Source organism: Callithrix jacchus, chromosome 10, assembly GCF_049354715.1.
Source record: "Callithrix jacchus isolate 240 chromosome 10, calJac240_pri, whole genome shotgun sequence".
Lineage (NCBI taxonomy): Eukaryota > Metazoa > Chordata > Mammalia > Primates > Cebidae > Callithrix > Callithrix jacchus.
Window position 1 is genome coordinate 45,073,547 of NC_133511.1, and position 20,032 is coordinate 45,093,578.

Below are 20,032 nucleotides of genomic sequence, written 5' to 3' on the forward strand. Positions count from 1 at the left end.
CAGAACCTATCAGTTTATTAATAGGTTAAGTAAAATTATTTTTAAAATAAGAAAATATTTTTTGAACTAGCAAAATAACGGGAAAGTAATTTTAAAGCATTTAGCTTATTTTCTTTCTGAAAACTTTCTGCTGGCATTTAGAATCTCTCAGAGCGTTCTGTATAACCATGGAATGTTAATGCCAAAAGGCCTCATGGAATGTCTCTCTCATTTTTCAAATGTGAAAATTGATTCCTTGTATGATCAAAAATGATCAAAGCACTGATCCTTTCAGTGCTAAGAAGGGAAAATAACTTAAGTTTTAGTACCCTTTTCATTATATCACCTTACCGCTAGCATTCAGTTATATATTATTTTGTTTATTACTCTTTGGGTGTCTGTCTCTAATTTTACCAACTAGTGTGTAAACCCCTTTAGGCAGTTTTTACACTTTCTGTTCTTAAAAGAGCTATTACATGAGCTGTGTAACAATGAATTTAGTTCGTATGTACTGATTGGTTGGTTGATTTCTTTGATTTGAAAGTGTTTTAAACTTAGAATGCTTAGTGCAGTTCTCTGGTCTTCACTGATGTCCTTTCGGTGCTTAAAAAGTAGTAATGTTTAGGTCATAGGAGTGATTCTGTTTATTTTGAGCTAACTGAAAAACTTGATTTAGTACAAACCTTAATTAAGTACGGGCAAAGGACTTTATCCTGTTATCTTTAGTTAAGTTACTAAAAAAGAATGATAAAGAAAACAAACGGGCCTGAATAGCATCTGTATGCAAAGTAATGTGGAAAATGGGAGGAGATATTAGGAGAATGACAAATTAAAGGAAGTCTTTGTGATTATTAGAAGATAATTACTTTCACAAATCTTAATTACAGCATCATTATAGCTTTTTCTTTCTGTCAAAAACTGCACTCTGAGAATTTTCTTGGCAAAACAGGATAGGATGTTGTGAAGTAATTCTATTAAATTGTGTGTGTGTGTGTGTGTGTGTGTGTGTGTGTGTGTGTGTGTATTTTAGGACTAGCATGAATCCAGGATGCCAAAAAACATTTTAAGGTGGTTATTGTTCAAAATAGTTTCTAATATTATTAAATGTGTAATAGACTGAGTAATATATAGAAATAGTATGTTATCAGTCAACATTTACTGAGCACCTGATTTGAATTAGTCACTAAGATGGAACACTTCTTTTATAATCAAATTAGTGAAAGAGAAGATAAACACCTTTATAAAAAGGTGTATAAAAGAGGTTTATCTTCTCTTTCACAAAATGATACCAGGTATCATATAAATGGAAATTCAGAAGATGAGAAAACTCACTGTGGGTTTGAATGAGTCAATATACAGAATTTAGGAACTGTGTTGAGGCTTATGTGATGACTTAGAAACTCAGTAAATTATGAAGAGTTGTGGCATTCTACATAGAGGCTCAAGAACAAAGGAACTAAGTAAGGTGTAGGAATAATAAGTAAAAGAATGGAGGGTCAGCAGACCACTGTAGCTGAAGTAAAGTGTATATAGGGGAACACTTGGAAAACAAAAGTTAAAAAGTTAGATTAAGAGCCAGAATGTTGGAGATTTGCCTTTCTGTCTCTACTGTTCTTCTCCCTGCTCCACCCCCTCAATAGCTAAGGATAAAATAATAGGCTAACCTGGGGTAGTAGTGTTAGAAATAGAAAGCAAATTAGAGTCACTGAGAAAAAGTTTGTGAACAGGTGGTGAGATAACCTAGTATAAAGTTGTTATTAAATATTAGAGTGTAATGCATAATAAAAGTTTGGGTCTTTAAATGCAAAAATAATGAAACACTTGATTCTTGACACTTTCATCTCCCTGAAACCCGTATCCTTCCATATGGCTGTCTTATAAACATGTATCCCTGGATTGTGAGAATCAAACTAAATCTAAGCTGCCTTATTGTGTTGATTTCTTTTATATCAGTTGGTGTCACCATTATTCATTCATCCAGTCATCTAATTCAGAATTTTGTGAGACATCCTAGACTTCTCTCACTCTTTTACCCTGATATCGCATTAGTCAGTCAATTCTATTTAGTCTCGTAAGTAGCTGTCAATATAATTATTTTTCTTTAATCCATACTGCTTAACTAACCCAAATCTTCTCTTGCCTAGATAATATAGTAGCCTACTAATAGCTCATATTTACTCCAGCCTCCCCTTCCCCATTCCACTTTCTAATGGATGTCAGAAATATTTTCTTAAAAGACAAAATTATTTTACGATTGTCCATTGTTTATATAACATCAAAGCTCTTCAGTATGACGTTCATGATATGACTCCTGCTAATGTCTCTAGTCTTATTCCCTGAGAAAGTTTCAGGAATCATGTAAAACAACATAGTTCCCTCAATGTGTCATGTCTTTGTATTTTATATATATAATATATATTGTATTTTATATATATATATATATTTTTTTTTTTTGATGGTGTTGTATCCTCATAGACCTAACTATCCTTTTCTAGGTCTCCTGAACAAATTTCTACTCCTTCCTAAGATTTATCTCATCTGGAAGACTGTTTTAATCCATACTCTTGCAGGCAGAGTGAGGCATTCCTATTTTGGTTACTCCCATTATAGCGCCTAACATATATTGTAATTGTGCATCCATACTTATTTACCTGGTATTTCCTTGAGGCCAAAACTTATGCTTGATTTATCTTTGTATTTTCAAGTACTTAGTTCAAGGTCTTCCAGGAAATGAGCTTGTCTTAGTCCATGAAAGCTGCTATAACAAAAACTGAAGATTGGGTGGCAGAAACAATGAACATTTATTTCTCACAGTTCTCAAGCTGAAAAGTCCTAAATCAGGGTGCCAGCAAATTGTGTCTAATGAGTGTCTACTTCCTAGTTCATAGACAGCTACCTTTTTACTGTATCCTCAACAGGGCAGAAGAGTGCCAGGGAGCTCTTGGGTCTTTTTTTTTAAAGGGCACCAATCCCATTCATGAAGACTCTACTCTTATGACCTAATTACCTTCCAAAGGCCCCACCTCCTAATTCTATTACATTGGGGGTTAGGATTTCAACATGAATTTTGAGGGAAGGGAACACAAACATTCTGTTCATAACAGAGCTTTTAAAAAAAAATCAAATGAACAATTCTTTTTTATAGACGTTACAGTGTTAATTTCAGTGTAAGGTTTATTAATATTCATTTTTCATTAACTTGTATTACAGATTATAAAACTGTATTTTAATAATTATTCATTTAAATGCCTATTTATCTTAAGTATCTTGCTAGTCACTTAAAAAATTACCATGAAAAATTTCAAGCGGCCGGGCGTGGTGGCTCAAGCCTGTAATCCCAGCACTTTGGGAGGCCGAGGCGGGTGGATGACGAGGTCAAGAGATCGAGACCATCCTGGTCAACATGGTGAAACCCCGTCTCTACTAAAAATACAAAAAATTAGCTGGGCATGGTGGCGCACTCCTGTAATCCCAGCTACTCGGGAGGCTGAGGCAGGAGAATTGCCTGAACCCAGGAGGCGGAGGTTGCGGTGAGCCAAGATCGCGCCATTGCACTCCAGCCTGGGTAACAAGAGTGAAACTCCGTCTCAAAAAAGAAAAAGAAAAATTTCAAGCAATACAAAAGCAGAAAAAATTGTGTAATGAAGCTTTGTAAACCCATGACCAAATTTAATCTTGGAAAGATTTTGTCACTCTTAACTTCATCAATCCTGTGTTGCTATTATTGCTCCTGAAATAATTAAATCTCAAAACTCATTTTCCTCTACCCACTGTATAATTTAGTATGTATTTTTAAAATATAAGGGCACATATAACTGCAATACCTTCTAACTTTTTGAATTTGCCACAACAGGGTCAGCTGCCAGCAGGATCCAGTCACACTGGATAAGGATGTCTTTGATCTGCTTCTTGGAAGCCTCATTCATATATTTCTGGTAATAGGCCACCAGAGATTTGGAGACATACTGCTGGATAACACAAATCTGAGCCACATGACCACCACCCTTCACGTGGACAGAGATGTCCACACCAGCAAACCACTCCTTGCCCAGAAGCAGAGGGTTCAATAATTTTTAAGACTGTAAAGGTCCTGATATTAAGACATTTGTGACCTGTTTACTTAAGTGAGCATAAGAATGGTTTTAATTCTGATTTCAGTAGGTTTTAAGTTTACCTGTGCACATTTAAAAACACAATCTTGTAGTTTTTTGCTTATAGACTTGGGGATTGACAAAATAGAGCAGAAACAAGTCTTTGTGCATTTACTGTACAGATCAGATAGTTTATTCCAGGCAAAAATGAAAACATGACTGCTTCTTTTAAAGCTAGGTATAAAGACTTCTGTTCTTTTAACTTTCATTAAAGCTGAAGTTTAATATAATTCAAAGTAAAATAAAAAATACTTGAATTTACACAGTTGTTATCCTGGGAGGCTGTGTGAAAGCTACTTTCTCAATTTAAATGAGAACACGAGTTCTTGTTATTTATGACTAAGTGTGTACAGAAGTGTTGCTTTTCATATGGCTAAATGTTTATTGTTTGTTTTGTAAATCTCTAGAAATCAAGTGCATTTCATGCATTTTCTCTGATTCTTCTAAGCTGAGCAAGTGACTTATATTTTGTCTATCATTGTGTTTTGAAAAATCTGAAAACCATCCTGTCATTCTCTGTTCCATTGGAATAACCTAAAGCCCTTTGATTTTATAATCTTATGGTCAAGCTGGTAGATGCTGAATATGGAAGCTTAATTTAAAACTCCACTTTCCCTCACACACCAGGTAACTACATTCACAGCGTGTTTTTGTTTCTCCAAGGTACTAGTAACTATCAACCATCTACTGAGTAATATTAGAATTTATATAACTCTAATTGTCTCTAATGGGAATTTTACTTTCTAAAACCTCCAGTTTTAATTTCTTTTCATCTAATTGAGACATTATTTTAATAGGTAAAGCTTTCTAAAATTCAAGGTGAAGTTTTATTATTACACAATACAGAAACTTTTAAAAAATTGTTCAGACAGAAGTAAAGCCCTTCTTAATCCTTTTTTGGGACCAGATCTTACAATTAGTGGTAGAAAAGTATATTGTCTTTATGTTAATAAGGAACCATTGAATTAGGTGCTTATGATGGACATGCATTATCTCAGCTACAAGGATTTATAGTTACCTCCTCATTTTCTTGGGCTTTAGCTAAAAATTTTACTAGCATATTCAACAACTGTATTTCTTAGCTCTTAGCTCCTTAGAAAGTGTTCAACACTTAAAAGCTTATATAGGAGACTTTGTTGTCCCAAGATTAGTGTCACAGCACGCAGTATTACTGATTTCTAAGAAAGTGGTACGAATTATGAGAAATTACAGATAATATTTGTTTTAATAACTAAGAAAACAAATAGGCAGGGTACATGGAAGATAGTAAGTAGATTGATGTTTAGGACTGTGTCTTATATATTGGTTTAACTTACTGGTGTTTCTAATAAGAGTACAGAGAACATTAATTTCCTTAAATCCACAGGATGTGCTTGTTCTGTTCAAGGAGGAGAAATGAATGAAAGAGCCTGTAGCCAGACTCCTATCGCCTTAATTCCATTCAAAAAATATATTGAGAAAGCATTATTTTCACTTTGCTGAGCTACATTGCTACAGATACTGTGTTAGAAATTTATCCTACTCTTTAAGGAGCTTATAGTCTGAAAGGAGTGATAAAATAATGTTACCTGGTAAGAGCTATAAGAGAGAGAAACAATATAACTGAATCTTAAGAAAAACAAATTTAAATTCATAGAAAAGCTTGGAAGTTGGCAGGAGTGAAGGAAGACCAAAGGAGTTGGTATTTGAGACAAGGCTTAAAGGAAGTATAGATAGCATTTCAATAGAGATGAAAATGGAATGCAGATCCTCAGGAATACACTGGTTCAAATATAGCTAAATTCCATGTAGCACAGAAAGACAAGTCATTTTAAAACTACCAATTACCTTTTAAATTTACAGGTGACTCTAGCTTTGATTTATGTCACTCTGTGGCATTACATGGAAAATAGAAAAAGTATGTTCCTTGCTACTTGCCACTGAGTGACACTGGACATGAATGTGATTTTAGATTTATTTCCAGTTTAAAGGACTAACTAGTAGTATAATGCTAATGGTAATAAAGACACTCTTACAGCATTCGTTCTTAATTATTTCCATTTTTGTAGATTTGTACAATGCTGGGGTCGTACAGGGTTCTAGGGCTACCCTGAAGTGGTCCTTTTGTTTTTAGAAGCTTGCCACTCCAGAGTCAGTGTATAAATATAAAAACTTGCTTGCACTTTGAACAAGTTCACTATGTATTCTAATGAGTAAAAATTAAGGGATTTATTACTAGCCAAGCAAAAGTTTGTTTAGAAACTCAGCTATACTGCAATCCAAATTAAACTCATTAGCTTCCCTTTGCTCTATGGATACACATTTTAATTCTTTTAGTACTCGGATGAATCTGTTCATCTTTGAATACTTAACTGCTTCTACTACAATAAATACTACTGCCAGTTTCCACTAATAATAGCACTACTCATTTGGTACTGCTACCATTTCCGCAGTACTCACTAGGTGAGCTTGTGTAGCTTTGGGCTAAAAGAAGTGAAATTATGTAATGGTTCTTACTAAATGGTACACCAAGATTTTTTTTTTCATGAGATTTGCTTAATCATAATATATTATTTCTTAGAAACAATTCTTTTGGAAAAGTAAAATAGAAAAAATAAATACTTCTATGCAAATGACCATTATTACATAAAGCTGTAAAAACTAGACCAGAAGTTTGCCTCACATGTACAGCATTCTAAGGTTGAAGTAGTCAAAGATGAACAAAGTACTATACAGCCAGCCTGCAAGGAACTGATGACTTAGTAGAGACAGAGGAGTTAAAGAAATTGCTATAATACAGTTGATACCTACAGTACTTTTGAGTGGAAATGTTGTGAGAGTTCAAGTTAAAAATTGAATTTCTTATATATTGTTGAAGAAGGCTAGATTTCACACTATTAGTAATAAGATCTTTTCAGTGTTCCTCAAATGACTACCCAGAGGTAAAACTGTTGCAGGAAGGACTTGATAGCCTTGTTTCTAACAGCTCAGTTAAAAGGAGTTCACTCAAAGTCTCAGGCCTCTAGGATGAGATGAGATTCCCCATTATGAAGGAGAATTTTGAGTGCTCTTTGGAGTGTCAGTGAATTTTTGACACCCCTGTAGTATCTGCTGGGCTTCTGATGCTCAGTGGTTGCTTGAACCACTCTAGCTTCACGTAAAAGAAGAGATGTTGGTGTAATTTAAAAGATTCTCACCCTTAGTGCCATTGCCATTTTCTGCTTTCAGATCTTTTCTTATGGAATGACCTTGGATCTCAGTTATTGTAATCTCATAAACATCAATACATATTTTAATATTGAATAGAAGTCACTTTTTGTTTTGTCGCACTGACGCCCGGGTGTCTCAGCCTGCCCTGCGGGAGGGGCTTGGGATTGGGAAGCGTAGGATGATGGCAGAGCGTAGAGAAAATACTGAAAAATGACAGGTTCCTGTTCTTAAAAGGTCGAGAATTCCTGCTGTTGAGTAGTTCGGGTTAGCTGGGAGAATACTCCCAAGGGGCCTCTTTTCCCTGCAGGAACTTTTTTTTTTTTTTTTTTTTTTGAGACGGAGGCTCACTCTGTCACCGAGGCTGGAATGCAATGGCGTGACCTTGGCTCACAGCAGCGTCCGCCTCCTGGGTTCAAGGAATTCTCCTGCCTCAGCCTCCCAAGTAGCTGGGACTAGAGGCATGCGCCACCGGGCCCGGCCAGAGTGATTTCTAATACTGCAGGGTAGGCCGGGCACGGTGACCCATGCCTGTCATCCCAGCACTTTGGGAGGCCGAGGAGGGCGGATCACCTGAGGTCAGGAGTTCAAGAGCAGTCTGACCAACATGGAATCAGCCAGGTGTGGTGGCGCGTGCCTGTAATCCCCGCTACTCGGGAGGTGAGGCAGGAGAATTCCTTGAACCTGGGAGATGGAGGTTGTGGTGAGCCGAGTTCGCAGCATTGGACTCTAGCCTGGGCAACTAAAGCAAAACTCCCTCTCCAAAAAAAAAGAAAAAATACTGCAGAGTGTTGCTCCTGATAAAGGGAGAAAATCTCCCTTAAAGGAGTTGTTGTGGAGTTACGATTTAGGAAAGGGATTTAAGATTGAGGAAATGGACAATTCCATTATGTCTTATTTAATGACTCCTGGGAAGCTTTTCAAAGTAAAACATTACTTCCGCTAGTGCCAGTAGTTGGCATATGTTGAGAAGTCATAATTTTTTAAATTGTCTTTTGGATTTTTCTTTTATAAATAGTGGGAACAGAATTTATGTTCCAGTAAGTGATTGTCTTTAAAGTTAAGTTTATTATAAAATTACCAATCCATTATAATTCACTTAAAACCTGTTGTTTTCTCACTTGGGGTTACATCAGCATTATTTCATAGCATAGAGCTAGCTGCCTGCTCATTCCTACTTTTTTTTGGTTACAGTGTTTCTGCCAAAATGGAATATCTATAACAACAAAAAAGTCAAAAACTGAAATTTACTGTTTATATATACCATTACAATTGTCTTTCTTACATTCACACTTAAAAATTTTGTTTGGGGCACGTGTTTTGTATTTAAGGTATTTTGTCATTGTAGTATATTTAAAAAAGAATGTTGACGCTATTAAATTATCTTCTAAGGATATCGTAAAAAATTGTGGCGTACTCTATGGAGTCAAATTTTACTTTGCTGGGATATTTTATATGTTGAACAGATTTTCTTTAAAAAAATCCTTAAGTGTTTCTATGTAAATTAATTACACATTTTGCTCAATATTTTTCTTCTCTATGGAAATAAATTACAAGCAATCTTTACATCTTAATGGATAGAAATGTATGTTTTTGCTTTTCCATTTCTAATGAAATAAACTGAAAAAGATAAGTAAATATTAAGTTTAATAATTTATTATAAAGCATTTAGTAGCTTAAAGTGCAGCAATTAATTTTATTTGGAAGTCAGTCTTTTAGGGGCAAGTAATTTGCCGATTGCTCCTAAAGACTTAAAATTGTAAGAGTTTCTAACTTCCAAATACAAATATCTTAAAAATCTATTGGGATCCATTTATATAAAGAGATCTAATAAGTTGCTTAGCTTGTTAAGTGTCAAAATAAGTAATTTTCTAAATATAATTAATCTTCATCCTTTCAGTGTTTTGTTTTTCAGCAGATAATTACTTAATAAGCATAATCCCAACTGATGAATTTCAAACATAACTTTTTTCAGCTATAATGAGGTATCTATAAAAATGAATTTTCCTAATCGTAGCATTCTTGAGATTATAAACCTTGTAAAATAATCTCTTAGAGCACATACAAGTGACACATAGAAGGTGTGAGTTTCTATTATATAACTAGTTTTTTCTTATTATGGGATTTTATTTAAAAAAATAAATTTTGAAAATCATAATTAAAGTTATTACTGGTTAAAATTTCTTAAATTTACTTTTTTTAACACACGTCAACATTTTAGAGAATTTTTTTCATTCTTTTTAGTTAGTGATTTCAAAGTTGTCATCAAATTAAGACTGAAGAATATCTCTCAACTTTTCTATTAAGGTTAATTGGTTGGTTTTATTAGGTTTTTCAGTTTTAACATCCAAATCAATTTTTTATTTCTATGAAAGTACTTTAGTACATGTTTATTATGCTATGTTTATTCCTGATTTTGTAGCCATTTTATATCTTTGCATTATCCTAGCAGCTGAGCAATATTATGAAGCAACACTATACCATAGAACCTTTGGCAGTGTCCAGAATGGTACCCAGTAGCCACATGTGGCTATTAAACACTTGACATATGGCTAGTGCAGTTGAACTCTAAATTCTTAACTTTATTTAATGTTAATTAGCTTACCTTTAAATAGGTACATGTGGTACATGTGGCTATTGACAGCAAAAGAAACTCTAGGACTTGCTTCAGGTCTTCACAGAAACTGAACAAGATTTATTATTTAAAAGCCATTGTGTAAGATTCACTAGATCTCTGACTAAATAATTAAACTCATTTATTCCCCCAAGTAAGATAGTAGCTTTAGCTTAAATATTTAGAGAAAAATTTGGCAATATTATTCCTAAAAATTAGTGCAGCCACTGCTTATTTTCACTCACAGCATAGAGCAACCCTTGCATTTTTCTAATCAGATAGCATCTGTTGAGAAAATATATTATAGCTGTTTTAGTTTTGGGGTCATCTTTGACATTGAGGAAAATAAGCGGAAGAAAAATAAAAATATTTTATATTATGTTTTGTGTGTTTTACATTTTTATGTGATGTCTTCTCAGAGCTTCCCAACAATGGGGAAAAGCTACAGCCTAGAATTGACATTATTCTCAGTTGTGAGGGGAAAAGATTTCTTGGCATGAGAGAAATCTTAAAACTGAGAAGGGGCTGTGGAAAGGATGACTTAAAGATTTAGTTGGTAAAAGAGGATTTGGCAAATGTTTGAATGCAGGCCCCTGGGATACAGAGTCGAAGATAACTGTGAATATGAGCCAGGGGTGCTGGTAGATGTGTTGATTTTATAATCTACAGAGGAAAGTAAGGAGGAACAGCTGGTTTGAGATAGAAGATTTGTTTTAACCATGTTGATTTTAAGATGCTAATGTTGCATCCAAGTGATATCACAAAATACCCAAAGCCAGACTGGAGGGCAGAGAAGAGCTAGCTAGTTCTTCTCTAGTTATAAAAGATTCAGGAGACAGTTGGATGGGTTACTCATTTTCATATCATATGCCCTTATTTTTTTCTTCATCTGCTCCATTGTCTTCCCTACAATATAGTGACCATAATAAATGTGAGTAGAATTTTGTTTTATGGAAAGAATATGGAAGCCATAGAAGAGAACATTAACTTGAGAGAATAATTATAAAGAAGGAGATGCAAGGAACATCTAGGAAACATATAAAAGTAAATGATCAAAGAAGTTAGTGGGTTGTGAGATAAAGTGATATGGAAGCTCAGCAATGAGATAATTGCCTAGAAGGAGGTAGATCTGATTTGTGCAAAGAGGTAAGAAAGCTGGGGATTACATAGGGAGAATCTCAGCTGTGATCAGAAGACCGTGTTTACATAAAAAGCAAAAAGTAGTATGGTGGTTCCTAGAACTGGGGATATGGAGAAATGGGAGTTGCTGTTCAATGGCAATAAAGTTTTAGTTATACAAGATGAAAAAGTCCTAGACCTCTTCTGTAAAACATTATGCATATAGTTAACAATACTGGGATTGTACACTTTTAATTTAAGAGGGTAAATCTTGGGTGTTTTGTATGTATGTATGTACATATGTAGGTATGTATTATCACAAAGGGAGAAAGAAGGAAGGAAAGTGAATATGCCCTTGATACTTTCTGGAGACTGTAATATAAGCAGAAATTGAGACAAGGATCCTTGAAACTGGCTGATAATTTTTTTTCTTCCTTATTTGCCCTTATTTGGGCAAATTAGGTTGATTGGTTGAGAGCATTTCTGCAATTACACTAAAATGCTTGGTTCTGGGATTGAGTAGGTGTGACCATCAAACCAGTAACTCTGCAGAGCTGTCATTTTACATTTCAAAAAGGTATAAAAATGTCTGAAAATGCAGTTTGAAAAAAGGAAAACCAAATGAGTTCAGAGCAGCACTGTCCAGTAGAACTCTGCAGTGGAAGATAGAAATGTCTGCACTGTCCTGTAGAGTTCCCATGGCCCTGTGTGGCTACCGAGCACCTGAAATGTGGTTAATGTGGCTGAGAAACTATTTTTAACTTTCTTTAATTTTAATTCATTTAAATTTAGCCATATGTGGCTGATGCTTACCATGTTGGGCAATATAGGTCTAGAGACTTCAGAAAAGTTAGAGTATGAGTCAAGTAGGAACTTGGTCCTTGGACATTTGGGATTTGAAAGAAAGGTGGGGTAAAGACATTACAATTTGACCAGAACTCTAGCTTATGGTCTTATCTTTAAAAAATCAGTATTTTTCATATAGTCCTTCGTATTTCTCTTGTATTTGATCTTATTTTAAAAGCATACAGCGATAGAAAAGTGGGTGGAAACAAATTTTCAGGATGAAATGTGTTTAAAGTAGAATTTATGAACAACTTTGATCATTTTTAAAATTGTTTTTCACCTTCCTGTGAATATACAGAGCAACCAACTGAGACAATATAGTAGTAGAGTCCTTACCAGAAAAGATTCTCCTCATGGAGAAGCAGAAACTGAGCTGATCGTTTGAAAAGTGGCAACACTGAAAAATATAATCGAGGAAGAATACGTGATGGTAAAACTTAAAAATTGTGTCAGTTTTCCTTTATGTTCGGTATACAAACAAATGTTTTAGGTCAGGCCGTATTTTCTCTCTCCTAGACTGTTACCAGAGCTTCCCGGCTGGGATTTTTCCCTCTCAGGCCCAGGGCTATGTCACCCTCATCACTATTAAAAACACATATCCGATCCACGTCTCTGCTTAAGAACTTTTTACTACAAATAAGCATACAATAAAATGCTTCAAACACATTTTTGGATGCTGCATTTTTCTTTTGAAATTAGTTAAGTGGACATTTTCTCAGCTGATGAAAATAAAATTGGTAAGACATTTTTGTTAGCATATTGGCAGTAAGCAACAAGAAGTTTAAAGAGATTTATAACCCAAACCACAGTAAGTCCACTTCTAGGAATCTTCCTAAAGAAACTATTGTAAAAACCACAAAATATGTCCCAAGTATTTTTATATGAAGGTGCTCATCGCAGGAGTACTTATAATAGTGAAAACTGTATATAGCTAAAATGTTCAACAGTAGGAAAATGACTAAGTAAATGATAATTGCTAAAATGATGTCCTCTTTTGTCACTTTTTGTATGCATCTGCTGTGGTGTATGTCATATGCCATAGTTAGTTGTATGCATTTCTTCCAGTCTAATTCTTATTTGTGTCCTCACTATGCCTAGCACATTGTAAATGCTCAATTAATGTTTGCTAAATAAATGAAGAATTCAGTGTTGACACAAATGAAATTAAGTTGCTTTTTTTCAACTGCTAAACACTAAGGGATGTTTTATTCATTTAAGTGCAGTACCTTTCAGTTCCATTTATAATGAAAATGTTTTTACAGATTTAAATCTTTTCTGTTTCAGAAAAGATTCAAAATAATAATATCAAACATTTAAAGGTAAATTTAGTTGCTAATGGTATCAAATTGTGGTTTTCATAAACAAACTTAATAAATCATTCTTTGTTTCCAAAATCCCATTGTGCATCTTAATGTAAAATAGTTTATGTATTGCTCCCCCTATGTATTCTCTTAAGTTTTATATATTTTTTATTATTTAAAGATTTCAACCTCAAACCTGTAATTTTTCCTTGTAATGAGTTTTTCCAACTGCTTTGTTCATTTGAAATAAATACTTGTCCAGAAAATTGCTTTTCATATACTATTTCATTAAGTTTTTCGTTGTGGTTGTTTAGTGAGATGAGGTCTCACTCTGTCACCTGGGCTGGAGTACAGTGGTATGTATGATCCTAGCATACTATAACCTTGTAGTTAATTCAGTTATACAGAGAGTGTTCAAATTTTTTTTTCTGTGTCTTGTTAGCAAAAGGAAGAACCTGTTATTTTCCTTTAAATTATCTCTCTGGGTAAATCTAGATTTGGCTGACATAGACAAGAAATATCAACATACGAATTCTTTGTCCTCTTAACATGCATTCCTCCAGTATAGTTGACACGGAGATTGAGGCCTTTGTCATCATTTTGTAAATATAACCTAGATGCCTAGTTGGTTCTGAAACTTTTACCAGGTTAAGAGTATTATTGTTTAATATATTTATTTCAACAGAACCTTGAAAATTGATGAAGATTGTGTGCTAAGCTCATGAGGGCAGAGAACCTATCTGTTTGCCTCACCCTGTATCCTCAGAGTCTATCACAGTATCTGATTAGGCTCTGAAAAAAAATCATGTTGAATGCCTGACTACCTACTTTCACCAATTTCTTTTGTAACTGCTTCCTAATGAAGTAAAGAATTGAAGAAATTTAAATAACTATTTTGTGTTTGGTAGGCTGTTTGATTGTAAGGACCAAAAAAGACTCAGATTGCCTAGTAAGGTAGGGAGAATGGAAGGGAGAGAAGAAGGACCCTATTCTCCGATTATAATTTTTATGGCTTATATCACACTTAAATGAGGATACTAAAATATTTTTCAATTTAAAAAGTTAACAGAATTTTTAAAAACTTAAATCAGCACTCAGACATACCATTGGCAATCTATCAATTGTTAATACTACCAATAGAATAGCAAATAGAACAATTAAAATTAGTATATTCTCTATTCTTTATATTGAACTAACCTTCCCTCTAATTTTTACATTTTTCTTAAAGTTTCAAAACTTCATTTTAGATACACTTATTGCTTTTTTAGGGAAAAAAACACAGGTTAGGTAATTGTTTTGGAGAGTTGTTGTTATGTAATTCTCTTTGAATTTAACCTTTAGTTTTCAAATTGATGTCTAACAGAGTACTACTATAAGACACAATTTTATGGAGGTTAATGGTTTTCAGGCATATCAAATATGGGTTTAAAGTCTACAGTATAGACTGTGACTAAAGGATATGACATTTTGAGGCTGTGCTGTACTTAGCACTATGGTAGGCATTTGCCCCATTATCTCATCCACACAGTGGCCCTATAGGTTTTCTTTGATCTGAGGCCCTACACTTATTTTGGTTACACATAATTTTATTTATTTATTTATTGTATTTATTTTAGTACCTTAGCAATAAATGTGTACAAATTTAACATTTCTTAGAAATTCATCATTAATAGATAAAACTTTTCTTTTAAAAATAGGATAAAAGAATCAGAGTATCTCAACCCTTGACAAGAGGACCAAGTGCCTTTATTCCAGAGAAGGAAGTAAGTTTATCTGTCTTAAAATATACAAAATATGATTTAAAAATAATTTTATTATATCAAAGAATATCTCTTTTTAATATGGAAGTAAGAATATATTTTGCTCTTGAGTTTCTTATTCACATATCACAAAACCATGGAGATATTTTCTTTTCAGCTTCACAGATATTTATAGAGTGCTTGATTATGTGCCAAGCATTGTCTTAAAAGAAGGGACTATCCCAGCTACTCAGGAGGCTGAGCAGGAGAATTGCCTGAACCCAGGAGGTGGAGGTTGCGGTGAGCCGAGATCGCGCCATTGCACTCCAGCCTGGGTAACAGGAGCGAAACTCCATCTAAAAAAAAAAAAAAAAAAAAAAAAAAAGAAGGTAGAAGGTACTAGTAGAAATAGATAATACCAGATCATTGTCAGAGTCAACAGTTTTTTCATTATCAAATCACTTTTTTAGTGACTTTACCACTTAAGTGCAAATCCAAAGTGACTAACATTTTGGGAGCTTAGTAACAAAAGTTAATCTGGGTGAGGATCATGCACTGGAGAGATGGCCCTGCTTATGCTTATTTTTCTCAGATAGCTTGAGGCTGCTCTAAACTGCCTAATATATAAAAAGACATCCTGAAACACAGTCATTTTTCACAGTATATATTTGAAGATAATCTGGTTTTTAGGATCCATTGCATCATATGAATCTATTAATGTATCTTAAGCATCCAGTTAGAAGAAACCTCTGCTGGGGAAAGCAAAACAGAAATAACAAATATTCTATTCATAATTCATAATAAATATTCAGGTCTTTCATCTGGATCCCATTATATTTTTAAGTGTCTTAGTCCCTGTATTTGACAAAATGGTGGGGAAGTGAGGAAATCAAAATATACTTGGCTCCATAATGAATTATACCGTTATAATTAACATTTCCTCACAATTTATACTTTTCAAACATTATATTTCCTCTGGGATTAAATTTCCCTAAGTCAATAGTGCCTTTATATAATTTGTACTTATTTTTCAAAAAAGACTGTGAAGCCAGCTCTGAAGAGTAAACAGTTTCTTAATAGCAGTGTGGATGTTTGGAAAGATCATTAGTGTGAACTTTAGTCAATCTGGATTCTAGACCAGGCTCTGTTATTAATTAGGTGCATGAGCTTGAATTAAATCTCTTACCTGTTTCCTTATCTCTAAGACCTCTAAATCTGAAATACAAATAAGCAATGAACCACACCTAGAATTATTCATTTCATGTCCATTAACTCCCACAGGATTAGATCTTTCTACAAGGTGCTAATAAGCTCTTAACACCTTCAGAGCCAGTTCTTGGTGTGATGCCCAAACTGTCATTGTGTATGAAGCTATATATAAATAATCTATTTTTGAGAAAACTCTTTTGATTTCCTAGGATGGAGAATGTCCATTTTAATAACTTGCCTTGTTTTTAGTAATTAATATTGTTAGGCTCAAGATAAAAATAACAGTATTCAAGTGTCCTCATTAATTTTTCAATTAACACTTTTCTACAAATTATCATATATTCCTTTGTCCCTGACAAGACTTGAGAAAGCTCTTTTTATGTTGAATCACAAAAGCAATCAAAGGATTAGACTGAAAATATATGTCTAAAAATGATGTGCTTATCTTCATAGGCTGATGAGATGAAATTGTAAATGTACGTAATCAGATGCTGCTGCTTGTGCTTTACCACACATTGGTGTAACAATGGACAGGCAAATGGGCCCTGAAAAATCTGGCAAAACAGATGGAAGCAGCTTTTCTTCACTTTCATAGCTGTGTGTATAATGTTTGATAATTTAACATTTGTTGTTTAATAAATTGTGGTACCAGAGCCAAAAATGAATGGTGCTTTTTTTAAAATTTCTGTTTCCAGTATGAGCAACTGCATAATTTCAGTGTCTGTTAATATCAAGTGAATATTCATTTGCTTCAATAGTGGCATAATTTATGTAAACCAAGGGTGTGTTTATGTTTCAATAGCCACTTTATTTTGTGTTTGGTTATAAGGTTGTCCAAGCGAACACAGTGGTTGAACGTACTAACTTTCTTGTGGAAGAATACTCTACATCTGGTCGTCTGGACAACATCACCCAGGTCATGAGTTTACACACTCAGTACCTGGAGTCTTTCTTGCGGAGCCAGTTTTACATGTTACGCATGGATGGTCCCCTTCCTCTACCATACAGGCACTATATTGCAATAATGGTAGGTACTTATTTTTCTGTATTCAGATAATATCTTCCTCATTTACTCTTTCTCCCTTCCAAAATATGTGTATGTGCACATGTGTGTATAAAGCTAAGTATAATTTAGGAATTGAAGAAGCCTATGGCCTTTTAGATACCAAGTTTCTTGGATACATTTGTAATATGTTAAGCCACTTAATGCACTCAATGTTTCTCATTTAATTTTCAACAAAATCTTTTTCATATTTAATCTCTTACAATTAAAGACCCTTATAGCATGCAAAATAACATCCCATGAGTTTTGTCTTTTTTCTTGATACCTTGTTTTTATAAAAACCTAAGTTCATGACATTTTTTCTTAGTAATTTTATACATAAAGAATATCACTAATTTGGCCAAATAAGAGGAAATTATCAGTCAGCATTAATGGAGAATCTGAATGAGAGAAGAATTCTTGAAATGAATTATAACACTTCTAAGTATATTTCTTATTACAAAATGGTTAACTAGTTATTAGCAGGCAGTAGAGGTCAGGGAGAAGAATTATAAAGTTTTCTGTGTGTTGGACTTTAATGGAGAAAAAGAAGAACAAGAACATGATGCAAATGCTCTATATTTGGAAAAGTTGGGGAAGAAACTGGACTGATAGGGCTGGCATAACTAGCCAGGAGTTAGCACATTAAGTTTGACCACATTTGATTTGGTTGTCTTTTTTATAGTCTCACTGAAGTTTTACACTACAACAACAAAAACCAACATTCCATGTTTTATTGAATGATGAACTTGACTGAGCTAAAATTATAGCTTAAGGTTTTGATGACAGTAAGGCTGAAAGCAGACTTAGAATGCTCACAAAATGCAACCGAAATAAGATGCAGAGAATAGAAAGAATAAAATAGTACTGTTTTACTGAGAAGCAGCCCTGAGGAATAAAGAGGTTGATTGAGGGCTGATTCTGGCTGCATAGGAAGAAAAGGGTCAGTGAGCTTCCATGTCATCTGAGTAGGAGGATGTGTGCAAATATGACTGAAGTCACATTTCTCTTAAAAAGGATAAGAGAAGTACTCAAATTAGGATGAATCCTGAGTTATTAGAATATAAGTTAATGAGATTTTATGTTTTAAGTAGAATATAGTAGATATATTTATCATATTGAAAAGGAAGTGTATTTCCTATTCATAGCTAGAAAGTGGGCTCTGGCTTAATCTATACCAACTTCTAGGAAAGGAAATAATTGGCTTCAGGTGACAATTATTTGCTTATACAAGTATTTTCATGTATTGAATCGATTACATCATTATGATGGACGTTTTAGAAAAAGGATTCTATAAGAAAAGAGGTACTGGCTATAAAAATCATTAATTCCATCTGAATTATTTGTTTAGAAATAGTGGAATGAAACTACTGTGATACTTTTATCAATGAAATTCTTTTCTTTGTGCTTTAGGCTGCAGCTAGACATCAGTGTTCTTACTTAATAAACATGCATGTGGATGAATTTTTAAAGACTGGAGGTATTGCTGAGTGGTTGAATGGTTTGGAGTATGTGCCACAAAGACTGAAAAATCTTAATGAAATTAATAAGCTGCTAGCACACCGACCTTGGCTGATCACAAAAGAGCACATTCAGGTACTGAGTGTTTCTTTGAAATAAAAAGGAATTTTCTTAGGACTTAATTTTAAATACTTGTATATTAGGAGCTTGAAATATAAATAAGTGTCTTAATAATTGTAGAAAAGATAAATTTAGAAAGTCAGTGGGTTTAATTAAGCATAAATGAATACTTCTCTTTAATCATGAATTAGCTTATACAAGTACTTTGATGAATGGCTATGAGAAAATTTGGTTTCTAAGTAGTAGGTAGAACAAAGAAAATACACTAGCATAATAGGATGCCTGGGATCTAGTCTGTACTCTGTTACAAGTTTGTGTCTTTTTAGTAAATTAACTTCTATTGGCTTCAGTTCTCCCCTCTACAGAATGAGGGAGCTAGATTAAATGAGTTTTAAATTCTTTTATAGTTCTAACATTTCATAAATTTTAGATTCTCAAAAAGTGATTTTGCAAATAAAAAAGTAATTTGCCAGCTGGTGTGTGAATGCTTAAATGCCTTTTAAAACTCAAGCTTAGATGAGAAATAGAGTTGTCGTGATTGACTGAGAGCACTTGTACTTCTGATGGTGCTTCCATCAAAGCCCTATAGGATGAGGTCATTATTCAGTATGCTTAGCACTATTCTTGGCACATGGTAATTATTCAATAGATGGGAGCTATCATTTAAATTATCAGTAGAAACTTCTTAAAATCTCTGTTCCTAATGCATAGAAATGACTGGTTATTTTATGTTCTCGTTAGCCTATTTTGTTATTTGCCCTTCCAACCAAACATAGTGTTTATCAGTCTGTCTGCTCTCAGATTTGATGATCTGCCTGGGAATCTGAAGCAAGATGCTGTCTTTAGATTTATGTTCTGATTTGATAATATGTTATCTAGGTAGAGGAATTAATCTTATTTATTTTGAGACAGAGTTTCACTCTGTCACCCAGGCTGGAGTGCAGTGGCATAATCTCGGCTCACCGCAACCTCAAACCTTCAGGTTCAAGCGATTCTCTTGCCTCAGCCTCCTGAGCAGCTGGGATTACAGGCACCTACCACCGTGCCTGGCTAATTTTTTTTTGTATTTTTCGTAGAGATGAGGTTTCACCATCTTGGCCAGGCTGCTCTTGTACTCCTGACCTTGTGATCCACCCTCCTCGGCCTCCCAAAGTGTTGGGATTACAAGCGTGAGCCACCACACCCAGCCTAATCATTATTTTTAATGTCATATCTTAATTACTCTGTGCCAGATACTTTGGTGGGGAAAGAGAAAGACCCTGCCC

General features: G+C 34.2%; 1 protein-coding gene across 11 annotated transcripts in view; it reads left to right on the forward strand.

The window, feature by feature from the left end:
- The window catches only part of SESN3 (sestrin 3), a 68,847-nt gene that overhangs the window by 26,124 nt on the left and 22,691 nt on the right, over positions 1-20,032 (forward strand). For 3 of the 11 annotated variants that reach the window (XM_078339915.1, XM_078339916.1, XM_002754661.8), the window contains 3 exons: positions 14,894-14,959; positions 16,974-17,171; positions 18,600-18,782. In XM_078339915.1, coding sequence (XP_078196041.1) covers positions 14,894-14,959; positions 16,974-17,171; positions 18,600-18,782 — 447 coding nt within the window. Of the gene's footprint in view, positions 1-3,832; positions 3,915-12,193; positions 12,326-14,893; positions 14,960-16,597; positions 16,742-16,973; positions 17,172-18,599; positions 18,783-20,032 lie in introns of all 11 variants that reach the window. The other 8 variants (XM_078339913.1, XM_078339912.1, XM_078339914.1 and 5 more) reach the window with 6 other exon arrangements.